At 33.7% G+C, this 21,869-nt stretch overlaps 1 protein-coding gene across 1 annotated transcript; it reads left to right on the top strand.

Moving 5' to 3' along the window:
- The first annotated feature begins 795 nt into the window (after positions 1–795).
- On the top strand, positions 796–1,938 carry LOC141718568 (uncharacterized). Its single transcript, XM_074520949.1, has 2 exons — positions 796–1,077; positions 1,381–1,938. The coding sequence occupies exons 1-2, from the start codon at positions 796–798 to the stop codon at positions 1,936–1,938; spliced, it is 840 nt and encodes a 279-aa protein (XP_074377050.1).
- The last annotated feature ends 19,931 nt before the right edge of the window (positions 1,939–21,869 follow it).

The raw sequence follows: 21,869 nt of genomic DNA on the forward strand, positions 1-21,869 counted from the left end.
TAACATTTTTTTACTCCACTGTATCTTGATGAAAAACCCAAAGAAAGGTAAAAGAACCAATGACTCTCCTAAATACGATTGAACTATATTTGAACTGTTGGGAGAATTTATGATATATTGGGCTAAGAAAATGATGCAAAATCAGGAGTTTTGATGCCGATTAGAGCTAGTCGGAGTCCGGAAAAGCTCGTCGGATTCTTGGTTTAACCCCAGTTTCCGGCCGGCTTCAATCCCGACCCGGGAGTTCTTCACGACCCGTTTGCCTGATTTTCTTGACCCGGTTTTAATCTTCTAAAACCCAAATCCTAAATTCAAACTCTGTTTTTGGGATTTAACTCTGTTTTTATTCAATTTTAATTTCCATTTTCTTGATTATTTACAATATGAGGGTTGATTTTGATCTTAGCAATAGATTCTAGGCTGTATAAGTTTTATTTTTGTATATAGAACGTTCAGTTTTGATGCATCGTCAGAAAATGATCGAGTTCGCAGGATTTTATGTTGTTTTGACCGGAGTTTACGATTCTAATATCGTTTGATTATGATTGAACTGTATTTGAACTGCTGGGAGAATTTGTGATACGTTGGGCTAAGAAAATGATGCAAAATCAGGAGTTTTGATGCCGCTTGGAGCTCACCGAATTCTGGGTTTAACCCAGTTTCCGGCCGGCTTTAAACCCGAGCCGGGAGTTCTTTACGACACATTTGCCTGATTTCCTTGACCCGGTTTTAATCTTCTAAAACCAAAATCCTAAATTCAAACTCTATTTTAGGGACGTAGATCTGGTACACGACATGTTTAATAGCAGGGATGCAAATCTCATCTTAACAATCCCAATTCGAAGCTCACAGGCCGATACTTGGTATTGGAGGAAGGAGAAAATGGGTCACTATTCAGTTAAGAGTGCTTATGCAGCTTTGATCGAGCAAAGAGGTTTGCAAGTATCTAGTGCAAATTCGGGGTTTTGGAGAAAATTATGGAACCTAAAAATTCCATTAAAAATTAAACATTTCTTGTGGCGTGCTTCATCAGATGTATTACCTACAAAGGAGCAACTACGAGCTAAAAGAGTGGAGGTGTGTGCTCTATGTCCAGTATGTAATCTGACACTGGAAAGCACTTTTCATATTCTAGTTGGTTGTGAGTTCGCAAGTTCATGTTGGAACATAGCAGGATACACAAATGGGCAGCAAGGAGCAACTAGTTTTGTAGAATGGTTCGATGGAACCTTACAAAGATTTAAAAGAGATGAGATACATGTTATAAGTATGATCAGTTGAGCATTATGACAAAACAGAAATGACATTGTTTGGAAGCAAAAAAGCAAGGAGCCTAAAATAGTAGTTGAATTAGCTATTCTTGTCCTTAACCAATGGCAGGATGCACAAGATAAGTCGTTTGATCTTTCGTTTGGATTTATGAACCAGTCAGACGGCGTAGTGCAATGGAAGCAACCAATCGAAGACAAGGTTAAGGTCAATACTGACGCAGCTTTATTCGAAGACTCTGGGCAATATAGCTTTGCAATGGTAGCAAGGGATCATAAGGGAGATATGCTGGAAGCTAGAACATGTTGTAAGCAGGGCACTGTAACTCCAGAAATGGCAGAGGCCATTGGCGTAAAGGAAGCTCTCAGCTGGGTGAAGAATAAAGGGTGGACAAATGTAGTAATGGAGTCTGATTGTCTCCTACTAATTCAAGCAATCAGGTGTTCTTCAGTTCATTTGTCGTACTTCGACACTGTGGTAAAGGAATGCAAAAAACTTTTATGTGATTTAGGAGATCGAAATGTAATCCTAAACTTTGTTAAACGATCTGCGAACAAGGTGGCTCATTACTTAGCGAGACATACTAGTTCTTTAGCTGATCGTACTTGGAATCAGGGTGAGATTAACCCGGAATTCCAACTTGTTTTGTTCGAAGATTTAAAGTATTAATGAAATTTTCTTTGCTGGCAAAAAAAAAAAAAATTCAAACTCTATTTTTGGGATTTTCCTTTTAAAAATAATTCAAAAATCATTTTTAAATTCTAAAAAATTATTTTAAATTCAAAATTAATTTAGTTAATTATTTTAAATAATCAATTAAGTTTTTTTAATTCCAGGAAATTATTTTCTTCATTATTTTCAAAAATCTAAATTTAATTTAATTATTTATAATTCATTTTAATTAATTATTTATGGATTTATTTAATTGATTAATTCATTAAATTAGTTAATTTTATTTATAAATATTTAAATAAAATGTAATCATTTATAATTAAGCCAAATAATGATTTAAAAATCATTTTGAGCTTTTAAAAATTATATAAAGGTATTTAAATTTAATTAATATTATTATTCATTGAATTATTTTTATTTTATTCATAATAAATAGATCGTTTGTCCGTTGAATACGAAATGAACGCGTCTAGACTCAGAAAAATATTATGCTTCTATTAAAAATACTTTCGAGACATAAAATCTTTCGTTTCGAAAGGTCTCTTGATTTTATAAACGTTTCTTAGTCGCGTAAATATCGAAAAGTCGTATTTCGACTCGATTTTAATTTTAAGCATGTCGAGTCGAATATTTTGACGAACTGAATCATATGTTACATGAATTATGTGATACGTGCCTTATGTGTTAACATGTTATATGAATTGTGAGTTCACGTGTCTTTTAAACTTTATATGATTAGATGTGATCCTTATTTGTTATTACCGGGCGGGTTGATGATAAGGATAAATATACATAATAGAAAATTATATATATTGTCGGGTAACTGAAATAATATCTTTTACGATGGATACACATAGTTCGAGTCATTCAAACCCAGATAGTGATAGGAAAGGTAGAGCCTGACAATGTATGGGGAATGAGACGAGTAAATGCAGAATATAAGTGAATATAGAGTAATGATTGAAAGTTAGAAAGTGGGACAATTGAGGCAAGTATTTCTTTCCAATTCTAAATTCAGAATAGTTAAATATTTTTATAATTCATTGCAATGAATCTTAATCATGCAAGTATCCTTTATTATTATTCATTCATTATTATTGATTAATCTCCTGAGCAAATACCTATTATTCCGGGTTATTTGTGAATCTTGAATTATGATGTTTTAATTAAAATGGTTTAGCATCAAAATACTCTACGGACTGGATGGTTATGATAAGGGCCAGGGATGGAATGGACCCCGAGGGCCGGAAATGTACTGGACCCTTTGTTTATTGAGGGCAGAACGGGTCTGGGTACTCGATATGATGTGGGTCTATGCGGATGGGCATAGGTCCGTACTATATTCTGACTGATCAGCAGAGTATAGTCCATATGTTAGTTTTAGTGTCTAGTCTAATTTATTATTGATCGCCATTAATGACATTCCTTCCTTGAAAGTTTCATGATTATAAAACCGAACAAATAATTAATTTAGGAGATGAAACAGAGAATTGTTCAATATCCTTTTTCAGAGAAGTATGATGTATGATTAAAGACTAAGAAAAACCGATATTTTATTCGCTCAACTGTTTCAGATAAATAAAGATGTTTGTAAAATCATATAAAGATTGTTTTCAGGAGTTTCTTTTGATAATGATACCTGAAAACCAATTATGATACTTGTTGGGCATTTTTGGCTCACTCTTACTTTGTGAATTCTTATTTCTTTTAGTATCATATGAGGATAAAAATGAATAGCTCATAATAGCCAACAAAAACAGGACAAATCCCAGCTGCAGAAAGTTGGAGATTTCAGAGTTATTAAAACGAGGAAGATGGTTAAGAGGTAATAATATTTGAGTAGTTGTTATAAAATTTAGATGTTTAGATTCTTGTTTCATACCATAACTTGTAAACGATCTGAAATGAAGGGGTCATCTGTATATTTATTTTAATATACGGGTTAATATTATTTAATGATATTTGGTAACACCCAATCCTGACCCCGAATTTTGGGGATGTTACACTATGCCCATTACGCACAACTATCTTCACACCACGAGGAATAGAAGGACCATATTATGCATATAAAGCATGTGGCAAAATCTATGGATAGTAAAAGGATACATCAATTAACTAGATTTATAAAATCGGAGCAATACTATGTTACGATGACAGTAAACATACCAAATAGTTAGAACGGAAATCAGAATCCATCACACTCAACGCAGAAGTTGAAATCATTTCCATGTCTACAAAAGCATATGCAAGAAGTAAACTAATGTTCAATGCAAGTGAAAGATGTTAGATGAAGAGTAGACACAACTATAGGAGGAAGCGTAGATTCTTACCTCTGCAGTAGTATTATTTGAAGCAATGACTTGAAAGATTATTGTCGAATATTAGAAGAGGCAGAGATATACAAATGTAACTTTATTTGTAAGCAGTTTACAAACAGAGTTAGTGTAGTTTTCAACCGTTATAATTTTAGATGACGTCTATGCAGTTAATAAGTAGATTTAGTCTGGTGGTAACAGTTCTTTGTGTACAAGGCCCAAGTTAATTAATTGTAATTACACTATGTTTGAAGATCAATATAATTTTAAAATTTAAAAATATTCTTCAAGTTAATTTGTTCCCCAATTGATTAAAATGATTTGAGCCAATTATCATTTACCACATTATACTAAATTATGCGACCCAAATTTTGTAGACCAATGTTGTAATTTTTATATTTTTGTGATAGGACTTGACTTGACAAAATTAAAGAACTGTCCCTTTTACTGATCTTTTCATTACATAATTTTAGATATAAAATTATCCAATTTTTAGCTGTAATCATTTCATGACATAATTTTAGAAAAATGCTTACCATAACACAAAGATACAAGCATTGTGTAGATCTTGTAAATGGTTTGATTGTCAGCTTTGCACATTAAATGTTAAATTAAAAATTTTATCTGATAATAGTTGTACTTTTTTAATTAAAAGTCTATAACATATTTATACAAAACCACATGTATATCACTCTATTTCTTATCATTCTACATAAGGGTTATGAGAAATATAGCTACTAAGTAATCCATAGTGCATGGTTATTCTAAAGTGAGAAATGATAAAGTGATCGAAAATAAATTTAAATTTTATAAAAATAATTTTACTAATCAAAACTTAAGAAAATTATACGAGTAATTGTTGTCTTTATGTTAGTTTAAAGGATTTCATGTCTACCGTATGCTTTTCACATTACTTACATTCAGTTTTCTTATTATTTTTTATTTTAGGAGATTCCTTATCGATATAATCGAATTGAATCCAATTTAACTTTTAACCTTCTATATTGCTTAGTTGATCTTCTTAAAATTTCAAATATTATCCCATAAATTAGTAAATCAAGGTTTTATAACCAACAATTGAACTTTTTTATTTGTTTGTCAAGTTTGCACGTTAAATGTTAAATGAAAATTTTCGTATGAAAAGAGCTGTACTTCTTTAATTAAAAGTTTGTAACATATTTAAACAAAACCGTCTAAAAGCAATCTATTTCATCATTCTACATAAGGGTTATGAGAAATAGAACTATGAAGTAATCCATAGTGCATGGTTATTCCAAAGTGAGTAATGATAAAGTAATGGAAAATAAATTAATTTTTTAAAAATATAATTTTACTAATCAAAACTTAGGCTATTTATACGGTTCACTTTTATATTTATATTGTTTGAAAAGATTTCATGTCTACAGTACGCCTTTCCCATTACTTACTTTTAGTTTTGATAAGATAGGCTATTTTAGGAGATTCCTTATCTTTTAGTCAAATTGAATACAACTTAACTTTTAACCTTCTATATTTGTGCTTAGTTGATCTTCTTGAAATATTTCTGTTATTTACTAACAATCAACTTAGGTTATTTTGTAGGGGGTTGAATACGAATTAAAATTTTTAATTTAATTATTATTTGGGAGATAAAACATGAACATAGATGTTTTAAATTTTTAGGTGGTTTATTTTTTGACTTTCCACCTGAGGTTTATTTGAATAAATAATATGTTATAGTAACAAATATAGTCTCACAGCTGCGGTTTACAGTATTTCACTCAGAGGAAGATATTTCTCTCTAAAGCTCTCTGAGAATGTAAAACCTATTTTTTAAGTTAAACATCTACTTCTACTTGGTTTATATATCACCAAGTTACAGTACTTGCTAGAAAATGCATAACACAGTCTTCAAGGTCCAACAAGGTTGCTTCTTCATTCTCATTCTCGTGACGCTTGACAAATGAGGCTGGATTGTATCATGATATATTTCTTTGAATATACCTCCAATCTATCTTGCATAAAAATGGCATGTTTCTTCTTCTTCTTCTTCAGCGTTCAAGATCACATACAAAGTTTGACTTGGCTTCTCATTTTCTATTCTGAGATTCCTAACAACCCATGAGCAATGACAGTCCGAGGTTTTGACCAATTTCACGTCACTATCAGTAGCTGTGTATATTCTTAGCCATTGATAGTCACTAGCTACAGAATTTCTTAGCCATTAGAAGTCTCTTGCTGCGGCTTTCCCGGGACATTGATAGTTACATGCTTAGTAGTTAATGGGAAGACCTAGATAGAAGTTGATTCTATTTCCTTATTTAGCAGTCGAAGAATCACTTCACTTAATTCAAATTACATGGCATTAAATATTTACACTTAGCCACCCTATTCTAGATTATTTATTCAGTCAACTTGACTTCTGAATGAATAATTGCATTGCTATCTGTTTATAGGAATCTCATAGAAAATGTTATATAGACCCTATCAATTGATGGTTTACTCCTTCAGTGACAATCCCTTAGGATGATTAGTCATAAAAGGTTACAAATTGCCTTAATATAAGTATGTAATGTGATTTGTTTATCATTAGGATTTAGGCTTGATTCCTAACAATCTCCCCCCAATTTATGACTGATAGAATAACATCCATAAATTAAAGCCCTGATGATAACAAAACACATTCTAATATATAGACATTAAATGTGCAAAAATATGTTATGTTAAGCTACTAATAAATGAGGTTTACAAGGAAATAGTTTTGAGGAAAAGATATTACTATGAAAGTAGCTCCTTCCACCTGAGCATGTGAGAGAATGATATCTTCTAGATTCTTTTGCTATTTGAAATTTCAATCCGTCCTTTTAGAAAATATCCCTTCATCCTTCACCTAGACAATTTAGTCTCCTCATAGAAATATTGAATCTTCATTGATTCTCTGAAATGTTAGACTTCTGACAATTTCTGACTCTTTTTGAGTCTGAGCATGTCTTCATGTCAAGGATATTATCCCTTTTTCAATAATTAAAGCAGAGGTTACAAGTTGCTATTTCCTTTTCTTGAGGTCAAACACTGGCGTTGTAGAAAGTTTTGAGATGTAATGTAACTTACTAAATGTTAGAAATATGATGTAGGCTTGACGATATTTTACCATAACACCTTAGTAGATTTAATTAAGTGTAGTTGTAGCTTTCAACGGATAATCTTACTCTGTCATCCGTTGAAAGAGTAGCTTATGTTGAAATAAGTTTTTGTAGCACATTCCTGTATACTGTAATATCTTAGAGAAATAGAAGTTGTAGGATATTCTAAGTCATGTTGGCTACTAGAATGATATGCAAAATAGGTTGGCTAATTGTAAATATTAGATGCCTTGTAATTTTGCATAAATGAAATTGAGTCAACTGCTATGGAAATACGTTCAACGGATGTTTCTAGAAGGCTTCGACCGATGACCCAAGTTTCAATGAACGGATGATAGAATAGAGTCTCGAGGGATAATAAACAGAGTCTCGACGGATAACAAATTCAAACAGGAGTTGATATTGACTTGACAGTCACATGGGTTGATTGTATACAAAAGGAATGTCGCAGCCTATAATAAGGATTATGAAGATCAAGAAGCATTTCCATTTCCATGCAAAACAGGGACGTTCAAAGATGCCATATCTATCTGGATTGCATTGGAAAGAGAAATGTAAAAACATGTGATTAAACCTAGATAATATACGTTTGTGTTATTTTATAACACATGGAACTTGGTGATATATAAACCAAGAGTAGCAAGAGTTAAAAATAGAGATTAAGAAAATCAAAACAAGTAGAATAAGAGAGCATTTATAAGCTGTATCTTTAAGAACTCTCAAGTTTTAGTTTATAAGAACTCTTATAAGCAGCTGTGTACTTTTGCATCACAGAGATATTCCACATTTATATATATCTCAGGTGGAAATAACAATCCACCAGAAAGTTTTAAACATCCATGTTTATTTACTTTGTGTTTAAATACTTGAATATTTCTTATCCGCAATCAGCCTATTCAGACATTATCATATTTATATCTGTAAGAATTTTTAATTTCTAAAAAAAATCAGAATTCCATTCAACCCCCCTTTTGTAATTCTGTAGTTAGATTGTTTGGGAATAACAATTGGTATCAGAGCATGCTCTTGACACACTAAGAGTTTAAAAATCAAAACAACTAACAACATGAGTAGGAAGGATGTTGGAGTGAAAATACCTTTTCCTTTTCTGGATAAAGACAACTATCACCACTAGAAGGTGAAAATGCACCTGCATCTTCTCTCTCAAGATGAAAGATATGTTAATTACATTGAGAAAGGCCCTCATATTCCTCGAAGAGCTGCTACAGATACTGAAGGAGTTGTAGGCAATGAGCAAAGCATTCCAAAGCCACAATCAGAATGGAGAAATGAAGACATTGAGCAAGTGCATAAAGATAAAAAGGCTATGAACATTCTGTTCAATGGTCTTGATGGAGATATGTTTGACAATGTCATCAACTGTAAAACTGCTAAAGAAATTTGGGATACAATTCAAATCATATGTGATGGAATTGAACAAGTGAGGGAAAACAAGATGCAACTTCTAATACATCAGTATGAGCACTTTTATTTGAAAAAAAGTGAATCTTTAAGTGACATCTTTAGTAGATTTCAAAAACTACTAAATGCACTAAAGCTGCATGGAAGATTCTATCAGACAAAAGATTCAAATATCTTGAATTCCAATTTTCAATGAAATAAATGCATTCCTCTGTATTTTGTTGTGCTCAGCGAGTGGATAAAGCCCAGGATGGGAAGTCGCATCTTTTTCAGAGTTGATTAGATCTCTACCAAAAGAATGGAAGCCTATGATTGTCTATCTCAGAAATCTCAAGACTATATAGAATTCTAAAAACTTATGAGCTTGAGTTGGAACAAGATGAGCAGATAGAGAAAGGAAGGAAGAAGGGAGGATCTATAGCTTTGGTAGCTGAACAAGAGAGAGTGAAAGAGATGAAGATTGAAGCTGTGGAATCTGCACCAAACTTTAGGGTTTGTGAAGGCAAAGAAAAGGGATAGTGGCTGAGCATGAAGATCATCTCAGTCAGGATAAAATGGAGGACATAGATAAATATCTATCTTTCCTATCAAGAAGGTTTGTTAAGCTCAAATTTAAAAAGAATTTTGGAGCAACCAAGCCAAATAGAAACATGGTGGATAAATCCAAATTCAAATGTGGCTTGAGTGGTCATTTTGCAAGTGAATGCAGAAAGCCTGATTCTGAGAAAAAGAAGTTTGAGCCTGTAGATTACAAAAAGAAGCACTTGGAACTGCTCAAACAAAAGGAAAGGGCTTTCCTGACTCAAGAAAATGACTGGGCAGCTGATGGGGTAGATGAAGATGAAGTAACAAGCTATGTCAATCTAGCTCTAATGGCCAAATCAGAAGAAACAGAGGTTTCCTCAAGCAATTAGGTAATCACTACTAATCTAGCACACCTTTTTAAAGGTGAGTGTAATAATGCTATAAATGACATGTAAATAGAATTATATCACTTATGTATTACACTTAAATCACTCACTAATGAAAACACAAAATTAAAGAAAATAATCTATTTTTAAGTGAAAGAAATGCTGTGCTAGAAACTCAATTTGTTGAGTTTGAGAAACTGAAGATAGAGTGTAGAATTGCTAAAGAGGAACTGACTGAATCTTTGAAGAAATAGGAGATTTCGAGAAAGCAGTTTGAACGAGAGCAAGAGGTAATCAAGGCTTGGAAGTCATCAAGAGATGTACATACCCAAATTGCTAAAGTTCAAGGTATAAAATCATTCGATGAAGAATCCTGGAAAAAGAGCAAGGAGGAACTGGATCCTACTTTGGTAGAAGGATTTTCAACGGATGTGGATTCAACAGATAATAAAGATTATCCGTCAAAAAATAAACAGGATTTTTAGTCGAAAGACAAGGAACCACATCCGCCGAATGAATGAAAACCAATTTGAAAAGCCAAGCCATATAAACTCAATGAGAAATATGGATCAGTTTCCAAGAACTTTGCTACATGGGAATCAAGTCAAGTCAAGGAGAACAAAATAGTTAATGTGGGGCATCTGTCAATGAAGCAACTGAATGACAGATTGGAAAAAATTGAGGTTAAGGCAGAGTTCAAAAAGAAAAATAAAAGGAGTGGGAAAGTAGGAATTAACAAACATAACAACTACATACCTGATAAATATGCACCTAGAAAAACCTGTGTTAAGTATGGCAGTGTTAATCATTTGTGTAATAACCCCAATTTTTGAAAATATTTGAAACCCTAATGAATAGTAACTTTTTGTTGATGATGCTGATTAAGGAAAATTATCAAACCACACTATATAGGAGTACTGTTATGGAAATTCTGAGATCGTATTAGTATTCTATAAAGTAAATGAGTGTATGTAAAGGTCATCAGAATTCGGATTCGAACAGTTTGATTTTTCCCGAAAATTCACCAGATACCGAAAGGATTAAGTATAAGGTAACATAATTAAAATGAATTTTATTTAAGGATTATAGCAGAGGATCATTAAAGGAATATAAGATATTAATAAAGGTTCAAGGAAGCCCAAGTAATAAGATCCCGGATATGATCCCTCAAACTATTAACGAGAACGAGAGTTAAGCGAACTGTAAAACAAATAAGCTACCAAGAGACAAGCTTGTAGAAGAAGTCAAGGATTATGATATCATCAAACCATAAGGGATTGACACATGGCAAGAAAGTGATGCATGATGGATGATGTCATCAAGGGAGAAGATATTTATGAAAAGATCAATTATAGCCAAGTGTTTTAACCTTGGTTAAACCTAGGTTAAGGTAACCAAGGCCAAAAACACCACACAAACTCCAAGGAAATCAAAGAAGCTTTTCCATTTCTCCATTTCATCATTTTGCTTACGGCCAAAATAATACCAGCATCTTCAAACTGCCATATCTCCTTCAATACTCACTCAAATATTGTGTTCTATAGCTCGTTGGAAAGTTATTGAGATGGCCTAAAACTCTGGTTCATAAGTCTCATCCAATTAATCATGGTAAGACCCTCAGTTTTACAGTTCTTTCAATTGGACTAATTGTAACTCCAAAAGTTCTAACTCATTTCTTGAACTCCTTTGCAAGTTTGAACATGATAAACATAGATCAAGGCTCTCTTAAGGTTTAAAATCGCTTGTTAGTGGTTTAAGCATCTAAGGAAGGTATAAACTTCAAACCCTAGCTTTGATTTTATGATTCCATTAAGTTTTATTGAAGCATTGTTAGTATTAAGGCTTGATCTTTGATTATAAGTAATTTTGGTGGATTTGTATTGGTTTTGAGTATTGGTTTTGAGTATTGGTTCTTTGATTGGTTGGATAAATTGGTAAAACTTGGAGTTGGGGACTGAGTTTGTATTATGATGGTTGAATATTGTTGTGTTGGTGGTTGTGAGTGAATTGATGAGGATTTAGAGTGGTAATTAAATTGGAAATCACGTAAACATAACCGTCATAATGCCCGTTTGGATATAGACTGTTGTGCTTAGTATTTGTAGCAGAAATCTCACTGACCATACTGTAATCTTGCCATGTTTAGCTAGATCATGTCATAAGTTTCATTTTGGTATGTGGTTCACGTAGATCCGACTTACGGTTTAGGAGAAATGATCGTTTTAAGTAACGGCGTTTTGCGAACGAACCTTTACCCCTCGCCTAACTTTGAAACTTTGTTTAAGGCTCTTAAAAGACTAATTAGATTACGAAACAATTATGTAAGGTGGATTAGGCAGTTGGTAAAGTACTCACGAAAGAGTCGCCTTAAAACTTTTAATGGTTAATTTTATAAAAGTGGTGGAGCTGAGGGTACTCGAGCGACTTATGTAAATTATTAAGCGCAAAAGCGAACGCTAAGGTCTAAGTGGATAAAGTCTAGTTTCTTAAGTGACTGTGGTTTAATTCCGGCTTATGTTGTTGTTCATAGGTTATCAGACCCACTTTAAGCTTAAGTCTACCCCGGAACACTCAAACAAGTTTTCTACCCGTTATACTGTTTTTGTGATGTAAATATATTAATGCATTATCTTGAGATAAGTGCATTGTTGTTATTAGCAAGTCTTGTGATATATTGAAGCATGTTGATATGATATATATATATATATGCATGCCTTTTTCGGAATCTTGATATTATATTGTTGATTCAATTGCTTATAAACTGCATAATACCTATGCTAGAGATAAATAGTACTTGCGTATACCCTTAGTATAGTGGACCCATAGTTTAACATTTTTCTAAACCGGGAGGCGATGTTTCCGAGTATATATATATATATATATAGTTTTCAAAACTATTAATCAAATAATGGTTATTCGATAGTTTTAAATTATAAGTGAATATTAGTTTGAATATTCATTCGAGGACTTATGACTCCGTTTATTTTATTAAATAATATTCTTTATTTTTTTAAAGAATAATATTTCGTTATTCGCCAAGTATTCGAGAAATGATTGATATCGTCAATCATTCTTACCTCAAATATTTTCAGAAAGTTATTTTCAAAACTTTTACTTCATTTGCTTTGATAAAAGCTATTCGCGATTGGAATATTAATTATAACATAATATTCAGATATTATTTGATTATCTTGGAATTGAATTATTCTATCAAATCATCCTTATTCCAAACACTTTGAAAAATATTTTCGAGACTTCAAAATGATTTTAAAGGCAAGAGCGGATCCCAAAACTTGTTTTCAAATTTATGATCTTCCTTTTGAAGGGGATTTAAATACCCGCTTAAAAATCTGAGGGATCCGGCTTTGTGGTGTATTTTATATTCATGACGAGGTTGCTGTTTTGATAAAAAAATTGATTACTTGCCCAACATTCAGGAAGTAAGTCCTTCTAAATGAGTCGGCATAAGCAATAGGCCGGGGTATAGTCTATCAAAGTGTAAGTGGCTGGTTGGCAGTCCATCAACGCGTAAGAGGCCAGGTGGCGGTGTAACGCCCCCAAATCCAGGGTGAGAGGATTTGGTCGTCACTATAAAACCTCAATCCAAATTAACCTGTTAAATCAATAAATAAATGCCAACAACTCAAATATAGCATCTGTGACCCCAAACTACACCCAAGATCTTTTAAGGTTACAGTTCTAGAAACAAGAAATCTAAATTCCACAAATAAATTTTTCAATTTCTTTTTCTTTTAAAACTCTTTTCAACAAATTCCAATTCTATACTAACCCGCTAGTATAACTTCGAAAAGAAGTATACTAGGCCCAACTATAAAATAACAAAATTATAATAGAATATAATATAAATAACTTTTCATAACAGAACTTACACTAGCCCGCAAACCCTGTACCAACCACCTTCCAAGAGCTTCTTCTTTGCTTCCTCAAATTACGCGGCTAAACAGCGCAAGCTAATCCTCACTGGAGGTTAAATTTGAAAACAGGCAAGTATGAGCGAAAGAAATGCTCAGCAAGTTGATTATAGCAAATATAGGATCGTTTTGATATAAAACCGACATCTGCAATGGCGCAGAACATTTTAAAATCATAATTGTTGAAATAGAAGATTTATTAAAGAATCGGATAATTATTTCTCACTGTATTCAAAATTCTTTTTGATATTTTCGAGCGAAATTGTTACGACCAGCATTTTGTGTAATATTCTTTGCGAACTTTGTATAATATTTGAATCGATTATAAATATACCTATTTTATACACTTGTGTGAATGGAGTTGCTGCGTTATAAATTGCTTTACTCAGAATATGAATTTTTCAAAGCGATAGTTTTATTAATTGCTCCTATTTTTGATTTATAAAGAATATTCTTTACCATGGAAAATTATCTTTTAAAAATTATTTCATTCACAAATTTCAGAAGTGATCTCATAAAATTTCTAAAAATCTAAGTTATTTTATGGTATAAATTTTATAATTTTTGAACTTTTATTTTATTTTATAAAAATAGATCTTTGAAAATTAGTTGTTAAGTAATTAGAAAATTACATGAATATCCTTGCATGCAAATACCCTTCCATTCAACTAAAGGGCTAAAAAGACAATTCCAACCCCACTCACTCTCATTCTACTAGCCAATTTACCACTTTGTCCTTGCATGCAAATTTACCTAACTTTAGCTAGAAGGTTACTTTTGTCATTTACTAAATCCACTCACTTTTAGTCAAAACAAAGGTATAAAAGCAAACACAAGTATCATAGCACTTCATTTTTCACTCCACCATTCCACCCACTCCTTCCTCCTCCCCTCCCTCTCGGCTCAACCCTCCCTCTCGGCCATCCCATAGCCGAGGCCCCCATCCCCTTCTTTTCTTCATTCTTTCACTCAAACATTCATCTTATATTCAAGTAATCTTACTCCATACATGTTGTTCTTATATATTTCAAAAAGTTTAGAGTGAGAAGTTTATGTTTTGATCTTGCATGTCATAGTTTTAGTTGGAACTCAAAGTACAATCTTGATTCTCATGGATTTAAGGTTGTATTATTGAGGGAACTGCAAGGAATGGTGAAATGCCAAGCCATGAGAGTGAATCTCTTGTTTTTGATGGCCATTTCCCTTCCATTTTATTCGTCCATGACCATAAGGGAGCCGAAAGAATGGTTCTTATTGATGTCTTGTTGCCTTGATTCAATTCTTGTATGTTTTTGTGATAATGGCATGAATTTTGTAGTGAAAACTTGATAAAAACCCTTTGCATGCTAAGTGATCATTTAGTTATAGCTTATGCTAGGCTTGCATGTTGATTTTATGATAAAATTATTATAGAAATCATATGGTTTTGACTTGTAAGATTCGAAGGCATGTATGCATGTAAACAACTCATAATTTTCGGAAGTTTTTGATCATTTGGATTGATAATTGTTAGTAGGATTTAATTTCAGTTGAGTTAAGATAATGATCTTAATTTGTGATCCTTGATATGGGATGTTAATTCGTATATATTTATAAAGAAGATATAACTTGTTGTTTTTAAAAACTTGATGACTTGTAATTAGTGTAGTATGTTAACTTTTGTTTTGCTATGTTGCACCTTAGGTAATGATAATCTCCACTAAGTCAATATTGAGTGTAGGAGAGTTAGTTCAATAGATCACCTTGTTTGAGGTTTGGTTTGGGTTTTTGATTGTTGTTGGTTGGGTTTGTCAAGTAGGAATCTTGGTGAAAGGAGAGTATTAGTTTCTGCAGAAAATCAGTTTGGTACCCTGAGGTTTAGAGTGAGATTTGACCTTGTCATTATTGTGCACTTTGAGGCCCAAGTCACCAGAATCTAGAACTAGGAGTATAAAATAGGTTTTAGGTGTTTGTTGGAGGTTTGTAAGACGTTTGGTTAGGTGCACGAGTGGAAACACCAAATCTGTCCACCAGGAGACAGTTTTGTTACAACTTAGAAATGGGAAGTTTTGACCATGTCATAGGTAGACCCTCATTAGGCCCTGTTGGGCCTTAGTTAGAAGGCGTGTCAGAGGAGTTTTTTCAGCCATCATTCATTGGATTTTAGTTAGAATCATGTGTCATAGGTTAGTTTAAATCAGGACCCTTTTCTGCCCAGAAAAACAGGGGAAGCGTAGACTTTAAGCTTAGGCCTAGGGAGGCCCAAGATAGGCCCTTGAGCCACATCAGATTTGGGAGTTGGCTTATGATCAGGAGAGTCTAGTGTAAAAGTTTTGGAGGTAAAATTGAAGTGTAAGAGTGACAAATGCACCCAAGAAACCTTAGACGTCATTCTAAAATTTACCATAATGAGCACATTCACTTACCACATAGTTTTAGAGCACTTAGGAGTAAAGTTTTGGTTGACCACCATAGTTGCAAGATAGCATAAAGTAATTAGAGTGAAAGGCCCAAGTTAGGGTCAATAGGAATTGGATGGTTTAGTAAAGGCACATCGAGTTAGGATGGCAAAATTTGGAAATTTTGTCTAGTTTAGCGACCAAGTGACTTAAGTAAGTGGAGCGAGATCATACAAGCCTAGTGTTGCAATATGGCGTGTGTGATATTATTTGGTACTTAAATATGGTATGTGAGCATATGTTGCTATGTGTACTATTATGATTATAAGGTGATTGTAAATTGTGTGTATATAGGCCTAAGTGCCATTTTGTTTAAATTTTGGTTTACAAATAGGTTGAGTTGGTAAGAATATATTATAATGAGGTTATTATTATTTGTGTAGGATCTCGAGACGAGGGTAAAATTGCCATTAAGGTCGAGTGAAGCTTCCAGTTGCTCCTACCTGCCAGTCAAGTCCAGCCTTTCTCAAGGCAAGTGATTCAGCCTGCCTTATTTTTGTTTACATTGTAAGTGTGTGATAACTAGTTCATATATATGATGCGAGTATTTTAATTAACCTTGATATACATGAACCAAGTGGTTTCGAATCTATATCCGTAGTATATGAAAATGACATGAACCCTCAAGTATTTATTTCAAGTAGTTTAACTCTACTTGAAGATTGCTATGCAAGTAAATCAAAAGTCCTATCATGCTAGTATACCCAAGTAATTGTGATGTTGAACCATGTGCAAGTTATACTCAGTAACCTTATTTTAATACCTAAAAGTCAGTCATTCCTTAATGATTATCCATGATTGTTTGATAACCCTATCTTTACCCTAAAGCATGACACTCTGTTATACCTTGAGTTAATGCTCACCTTCTCTATATTTCAATACCTATACCTCATTTGGAAAAATTAATGCTTATTTTCTCTATATTTTTAAATACCTATGTCTTACCTAGAAACATTACCTAGAACCTCGTTTGACCTTGTTCCTTCATACTATCCGATAACCTTGCTAAATCTCACTGTCAAAATCCTTGTATATAGAAACCTTGCAATTTTTTTGATGAAGTATAGTCTAGTTGATCATGGCCTCGAAATTTAGTGGACCTTTTCCCTGTGCTTCAAAGTTAATCTAGAACCCTTGATAAAAATGCTCACTGTTTAAGAAATTAACCGTCACTTGGCATCAGTTTTTAATAAAATAAAAAGTTAAAATTTGGATTTCCAGTCCCAAAGGGGGACAAATATTTTATTTAAATAGTGGATCTGGACTGAGACGCAAGTCCTTTATACTCTTAATTTGTAGGCTTAAAAGTTGCCTAAGGATCCCATTAATGTTCCAGAACCCAGCGAGGTTCGGGATTACTTCGCGGCTGATCACCGGCTGTAATCCATAGCGTTATAAAATGGTTTTTGATAAAGAAATGGTTTGAATGGTTTTGTTACAAATAAAGATGCCATCACTCAAAAGTTTATCTCTTGCTATTATTAGCTCTACTTTCACATTGTTATTCTTATATCTCAATTTATGTATTGTATTGTATTGTATAACACTTGTTGAGCATTTGGCTCACTACTTGATTTCACCCTGATACTTTAACTAGCAGATATGGTTAGATTCAAGCAGACAGCGCGTAAGACTTGTGCTGTTCCAAACCCTAAACTGTAAGATCTTGGATTCAGTTTTATTTACTTTCTTTTGTTATCTACTATAATAATTTGTATAATATATTGTTAAGTCGGGGCGTGACAGGTTTTGGTATCAGAGCTACGGTTTAGAGTCCCTGGACAGCCCAACTAGGTTATTGGATATATGTATAAGTTATAGGATATTATGCGAGAGAGTAGGTTAAGCGAATCTATCATTAATACTCCCTTTACATATAAATCTATGTATTGTTTGTCAGCAAATGGCGCATTCCTCGTCATCCTCTGGATTAGCTGACACTATTGCTTTCTCTGTGTATGCTGAGTTGAGGCGCGAGTTTGACATGCTTCAGGGCAAGTACGACCGACTGTTAGATCGATTGAAGAACGTGTGCAGGATTTTATCTATCACAGAAGCATGGTAAAATAATTTTTCATGATATAAAATCCATATAATACGCATACAGATTGTGAATTAAATTGAGGGATCATTTCTAACCTTTAAAAGCGATCCAAGAATCACGAGCGGAGGTCCCTAGCAGCTGCTCCTCAAGTATGAACCACTCCACCGGTATCCACCAAGAAATCGATGTAATGAAGGAGGAGGAGGTGGAGAGAATTAGGGTTTTTGTAAATTTTTAGGTTTAGGCAAAAATAGGGTTTATAATAGTATATTTATAAGCAACATTTTCAGCTGAAAATTTTCCCATAAAATATTATTATTATTAACCCTTTATTATTCTCACTAATAATTAAAACACCTTTTAATTATTAATCCTTTTTCTAAACACTTTAGAAATAATTCTCTCACTTGATTTAATTTCCAAAATTAAATTCTTAATTAATAATATTAAGAACTTTTACTTAATTAATTTATAATCAATTAAATCTCATTTAATAAATTATTAAATTTTCCAATTAATTATTTATTTCATAAATAAATAATTATCAGTCATTATTAATTAATTCCTCCACCATTAAATCATTCTCTTTTATGGTGTGACCCTGTAGGTTCAATATTAAGCCGGTAGTAGAAATAAATAATAATAAAACTATTTTATCATTATTTATATAAATTCTCTAATTCATTAAATATGATTAATTAATTAATCATATTTATTCTACATCGTGAGGGACACTTCTCAGCATATCGCGACTATCCGGATAATATGAATTCACTGCTTAGAATACCAAGAACCCATTCAGTAAATAGGTACCGTATAATCAATTCCTTCTACCCTACAATGTCACGATTAAATACAAGGCATGAAACTTGTGTCAAGCCTATCTTATTTAATCACTTGCTTTCCCATTCACTATGCTTAGTTCTATTTAATGTAAATTAGAAAATCCTTTCTAATTTCATTCACTCTGGCCAGAGATTCCTGAACTAGCATAAGTGGATCAGCATTGTACATTCTCTTCCTTCACTGGAAGGGGTAGATCCTTTATTGATCATACACTATCTTCATGTACAAATTCCTATACCTAGTAGAGCCCTCATAATTGTCCCTGAAGACTAAGAACTAAACCAAAGCATAGTTCAGTGTACACAAGATGACTATGATGACCTCAAGTCTAAGGATACTTGTACAACTATCACTATGTGAACAACTGCTGACACGTGAGTGAACTCCATCATTTGTTCAGCTGTGTGAGTCATGTTTAGTGAACTTATTCTATAATAAGCACCTACATACTAGCTATAGTGTCACCACACAAATGTCTATGAGAACAGACATCCTTCATAATAAAGCAAACATAGTATGTACCAATCTTTGCGGATTATTAATTACCAGTTAGTAATCCTACGACCATGAACTATTTAAGTTTAGAGTTATCATCTTTTAGGTCTCATTATTATGATCTCATCACAATCCATAAAAAGCTTTACTCTAAACTGTGGTATATCTTATTTAAACACTTAAAATAGATAGAGCCCACAATAAAAACAAAACAAGTCTTTTATTAATATCAATGAAATCAAAACAGATTATATAAAAGTTATTCCTAAATCCTCATACATGATTGGACTTAGGACATATCTCGTTCAATCTCTCACTTGTACTAAAGCCAATCACTCTGGTATCTAATACCCATCTTGTCTTTATGACGATCAAAGTGACTTTGAGAAAGTGGCTTTGTTAAAGGGTCTGCTATGTTGTTATGTATGTCAACTCTCTCGACGTTGACATCTCCTCTTTCAACAATCTCCCTAATCAGATGAAAGCGCCGCAGCACATGTTTGGAATTTTTTTGAGACCTAGGTTCCTTGGCTTGTGCTATTGCTGCGTTGTTATCACCATACAACACAATAGGCTCTTCAATGCTAGGAACAACTCCCAACTCAGTAACAAATTTCCTCATCCAAACGGCTTCTTTTGCAGCCTCACTTGAAGCTATATATTCTGCTTCCGCTGTGGAGTCAGCCGTTGTAGACTGTTAGGAACTCTTCCAACTAATCGCACCACCATTCAGAGTAAACACGTACCCTGACATGGATTTGCTATCACTTTCTGATTGAAAACTAGAGTCAATATAACCCTCTATTTTCAACTCAGATTCACCACCAAAAAAAAGAAAAATGTCCTGAGTCCTTCGCAAGTACTTAAGGATGTTTTTCACTGCTTTCCAGTGGTCTTCACCTGGATTGGACTGATATCTGCTCGTCACACTAATTGAATAAGCAACATCATGCCTTGTACACAACATCGCGTACATGATAGATCATATTGCTGAAGCATAAGAAATCTTACTCATACGCTTTCTTTCCTCAGGTGTCTTAGGAGACATTTTTTCGGAAAGGGACACTCCATGGCTCATCGGTATGAGACCTCTTTTGGAGTTTTCCATGCTAAACCTTTTAAGCACTTTCTGGATGTATGTACCCTGGGTAAGACCTATCATTCTTTTAGATCTATCTCTATAGATCTTCATATCGAGAATGTAGGATGCTTCTCCCAAGTCCTTCATGGTGAAGTTCTTTGATAGCCATACTTTGACTGATTGCAGCATCGGTATATCATTTCCTATAAGAAGTATGTCATCTACATACAATACAAGAAATGTTACCGTGCTCCCACTAACCTTCTTGTAGACACATGGTTCATCTATGTTTTTGATAAAACCAAACTCTTTGATTGTCTCATCAAAACGGATGTTCCATCTACGAGAAGCTTGCCTTAAACCATATATGGTTCGCAGCAGCTTACACACTAGGTGTTCATTTCCCTTGGAAAGAAAACCCTCTGGCTGTGTCATATACACTTCCTCCTCAAGTTCCCCATTGAGGAAGGCCATTTTCACGTCCATTTGCCAGATCTCATAGTCGTAGTAAGCAGCAATTGCAAGCAAAATCCGAATTGATTTTAACAGGCGAAAAAGTTTCATCAAAGTCAATCCCTTGCCTTTGTTTGAATCCTTTTGCCACGAGCCTGGCCTTATAGGTCTCCACCTGGCCATCTGCTCCAATCTTTCTTTTGTATTCCCACTTGCACCCAATAGGCTTAACACCTTCAGGCGCCTCAACCAGAGTCCATACTTGGTCGGTATACATAGATTCCATTTTGGATTTCATGGCACTATGCCATTTCTCTGAGTCAACACTACTCATAGCCTCATTATAGGTCACAGGGTCGTCATCATCAATGATTGACAACTCATTGCCATTCTCAATGACAAGGCCATAATACCTGTCAGGTTGGCGAGACACTCTCCCTGTCCTACGAATGGGCTGTTCCACAGAAGGTTGTTCAGTCTGAACAGGTGTTTCCACTTGATCCGTAGTAGTTTGTGCTTCTTGAACTTCATCAAGTTCAATTTTTCTCCCACTGTTTCCTTCAAGGATAAACTGCTTTTCCAAGAAGGTAGCATGTCTGGAGACAAACACCCGATGATCGGTGTAAAAGTAATACCCCAAAGTCTCTTTAGGATATCCCACAAAATTACATTTTACGGATCGAGATTCCAGCTTATCTGGGTCAACTTTCTTGACATAAGCTGGACATCCCTAAATCTTAACGTATTTAAGACTCGGTTTCCTTTCTTTCCATATCTCATATGGAGTTTGAGGAATAGATTTGGAAGGCACCTTATTCAATAAATATGTCGAGGAATGCATAGCCCCATAGGAATACTGGAAGATTCGC

This window comes from Apium graveolens, chromosome 4, assembly GCF_009905375.1.
Source record: "Apium graveolens cultivar Ventura chromosome 4, ASM990537v1, whole genome shotgun sequence".
In the NCBI taxonomy this organism is placed as follows: Eukaryota; Viridiplantae; Streptophyta; class Magnoliopsida; order Apiales; family Apiaceae; genus Apium; species Apium graveolens.

Bases quoted from the DNA above. Each gene is read 5' to 3' on its own strand.
- LOC141718568 (XM_074520949.1), top strand. From the start codon at position 796: ATGTTTAATAGCAGGGATGCAAATCTCATCTTAACAATCCCAATTCGA. The intron at 1,078-1,380 runs GTGTGTGCTCTA...AACCAATGGCAG, and splicing joins TACGAGCTAAAAGAGTGGAG to GATGCACAAGATAAGTCGTT.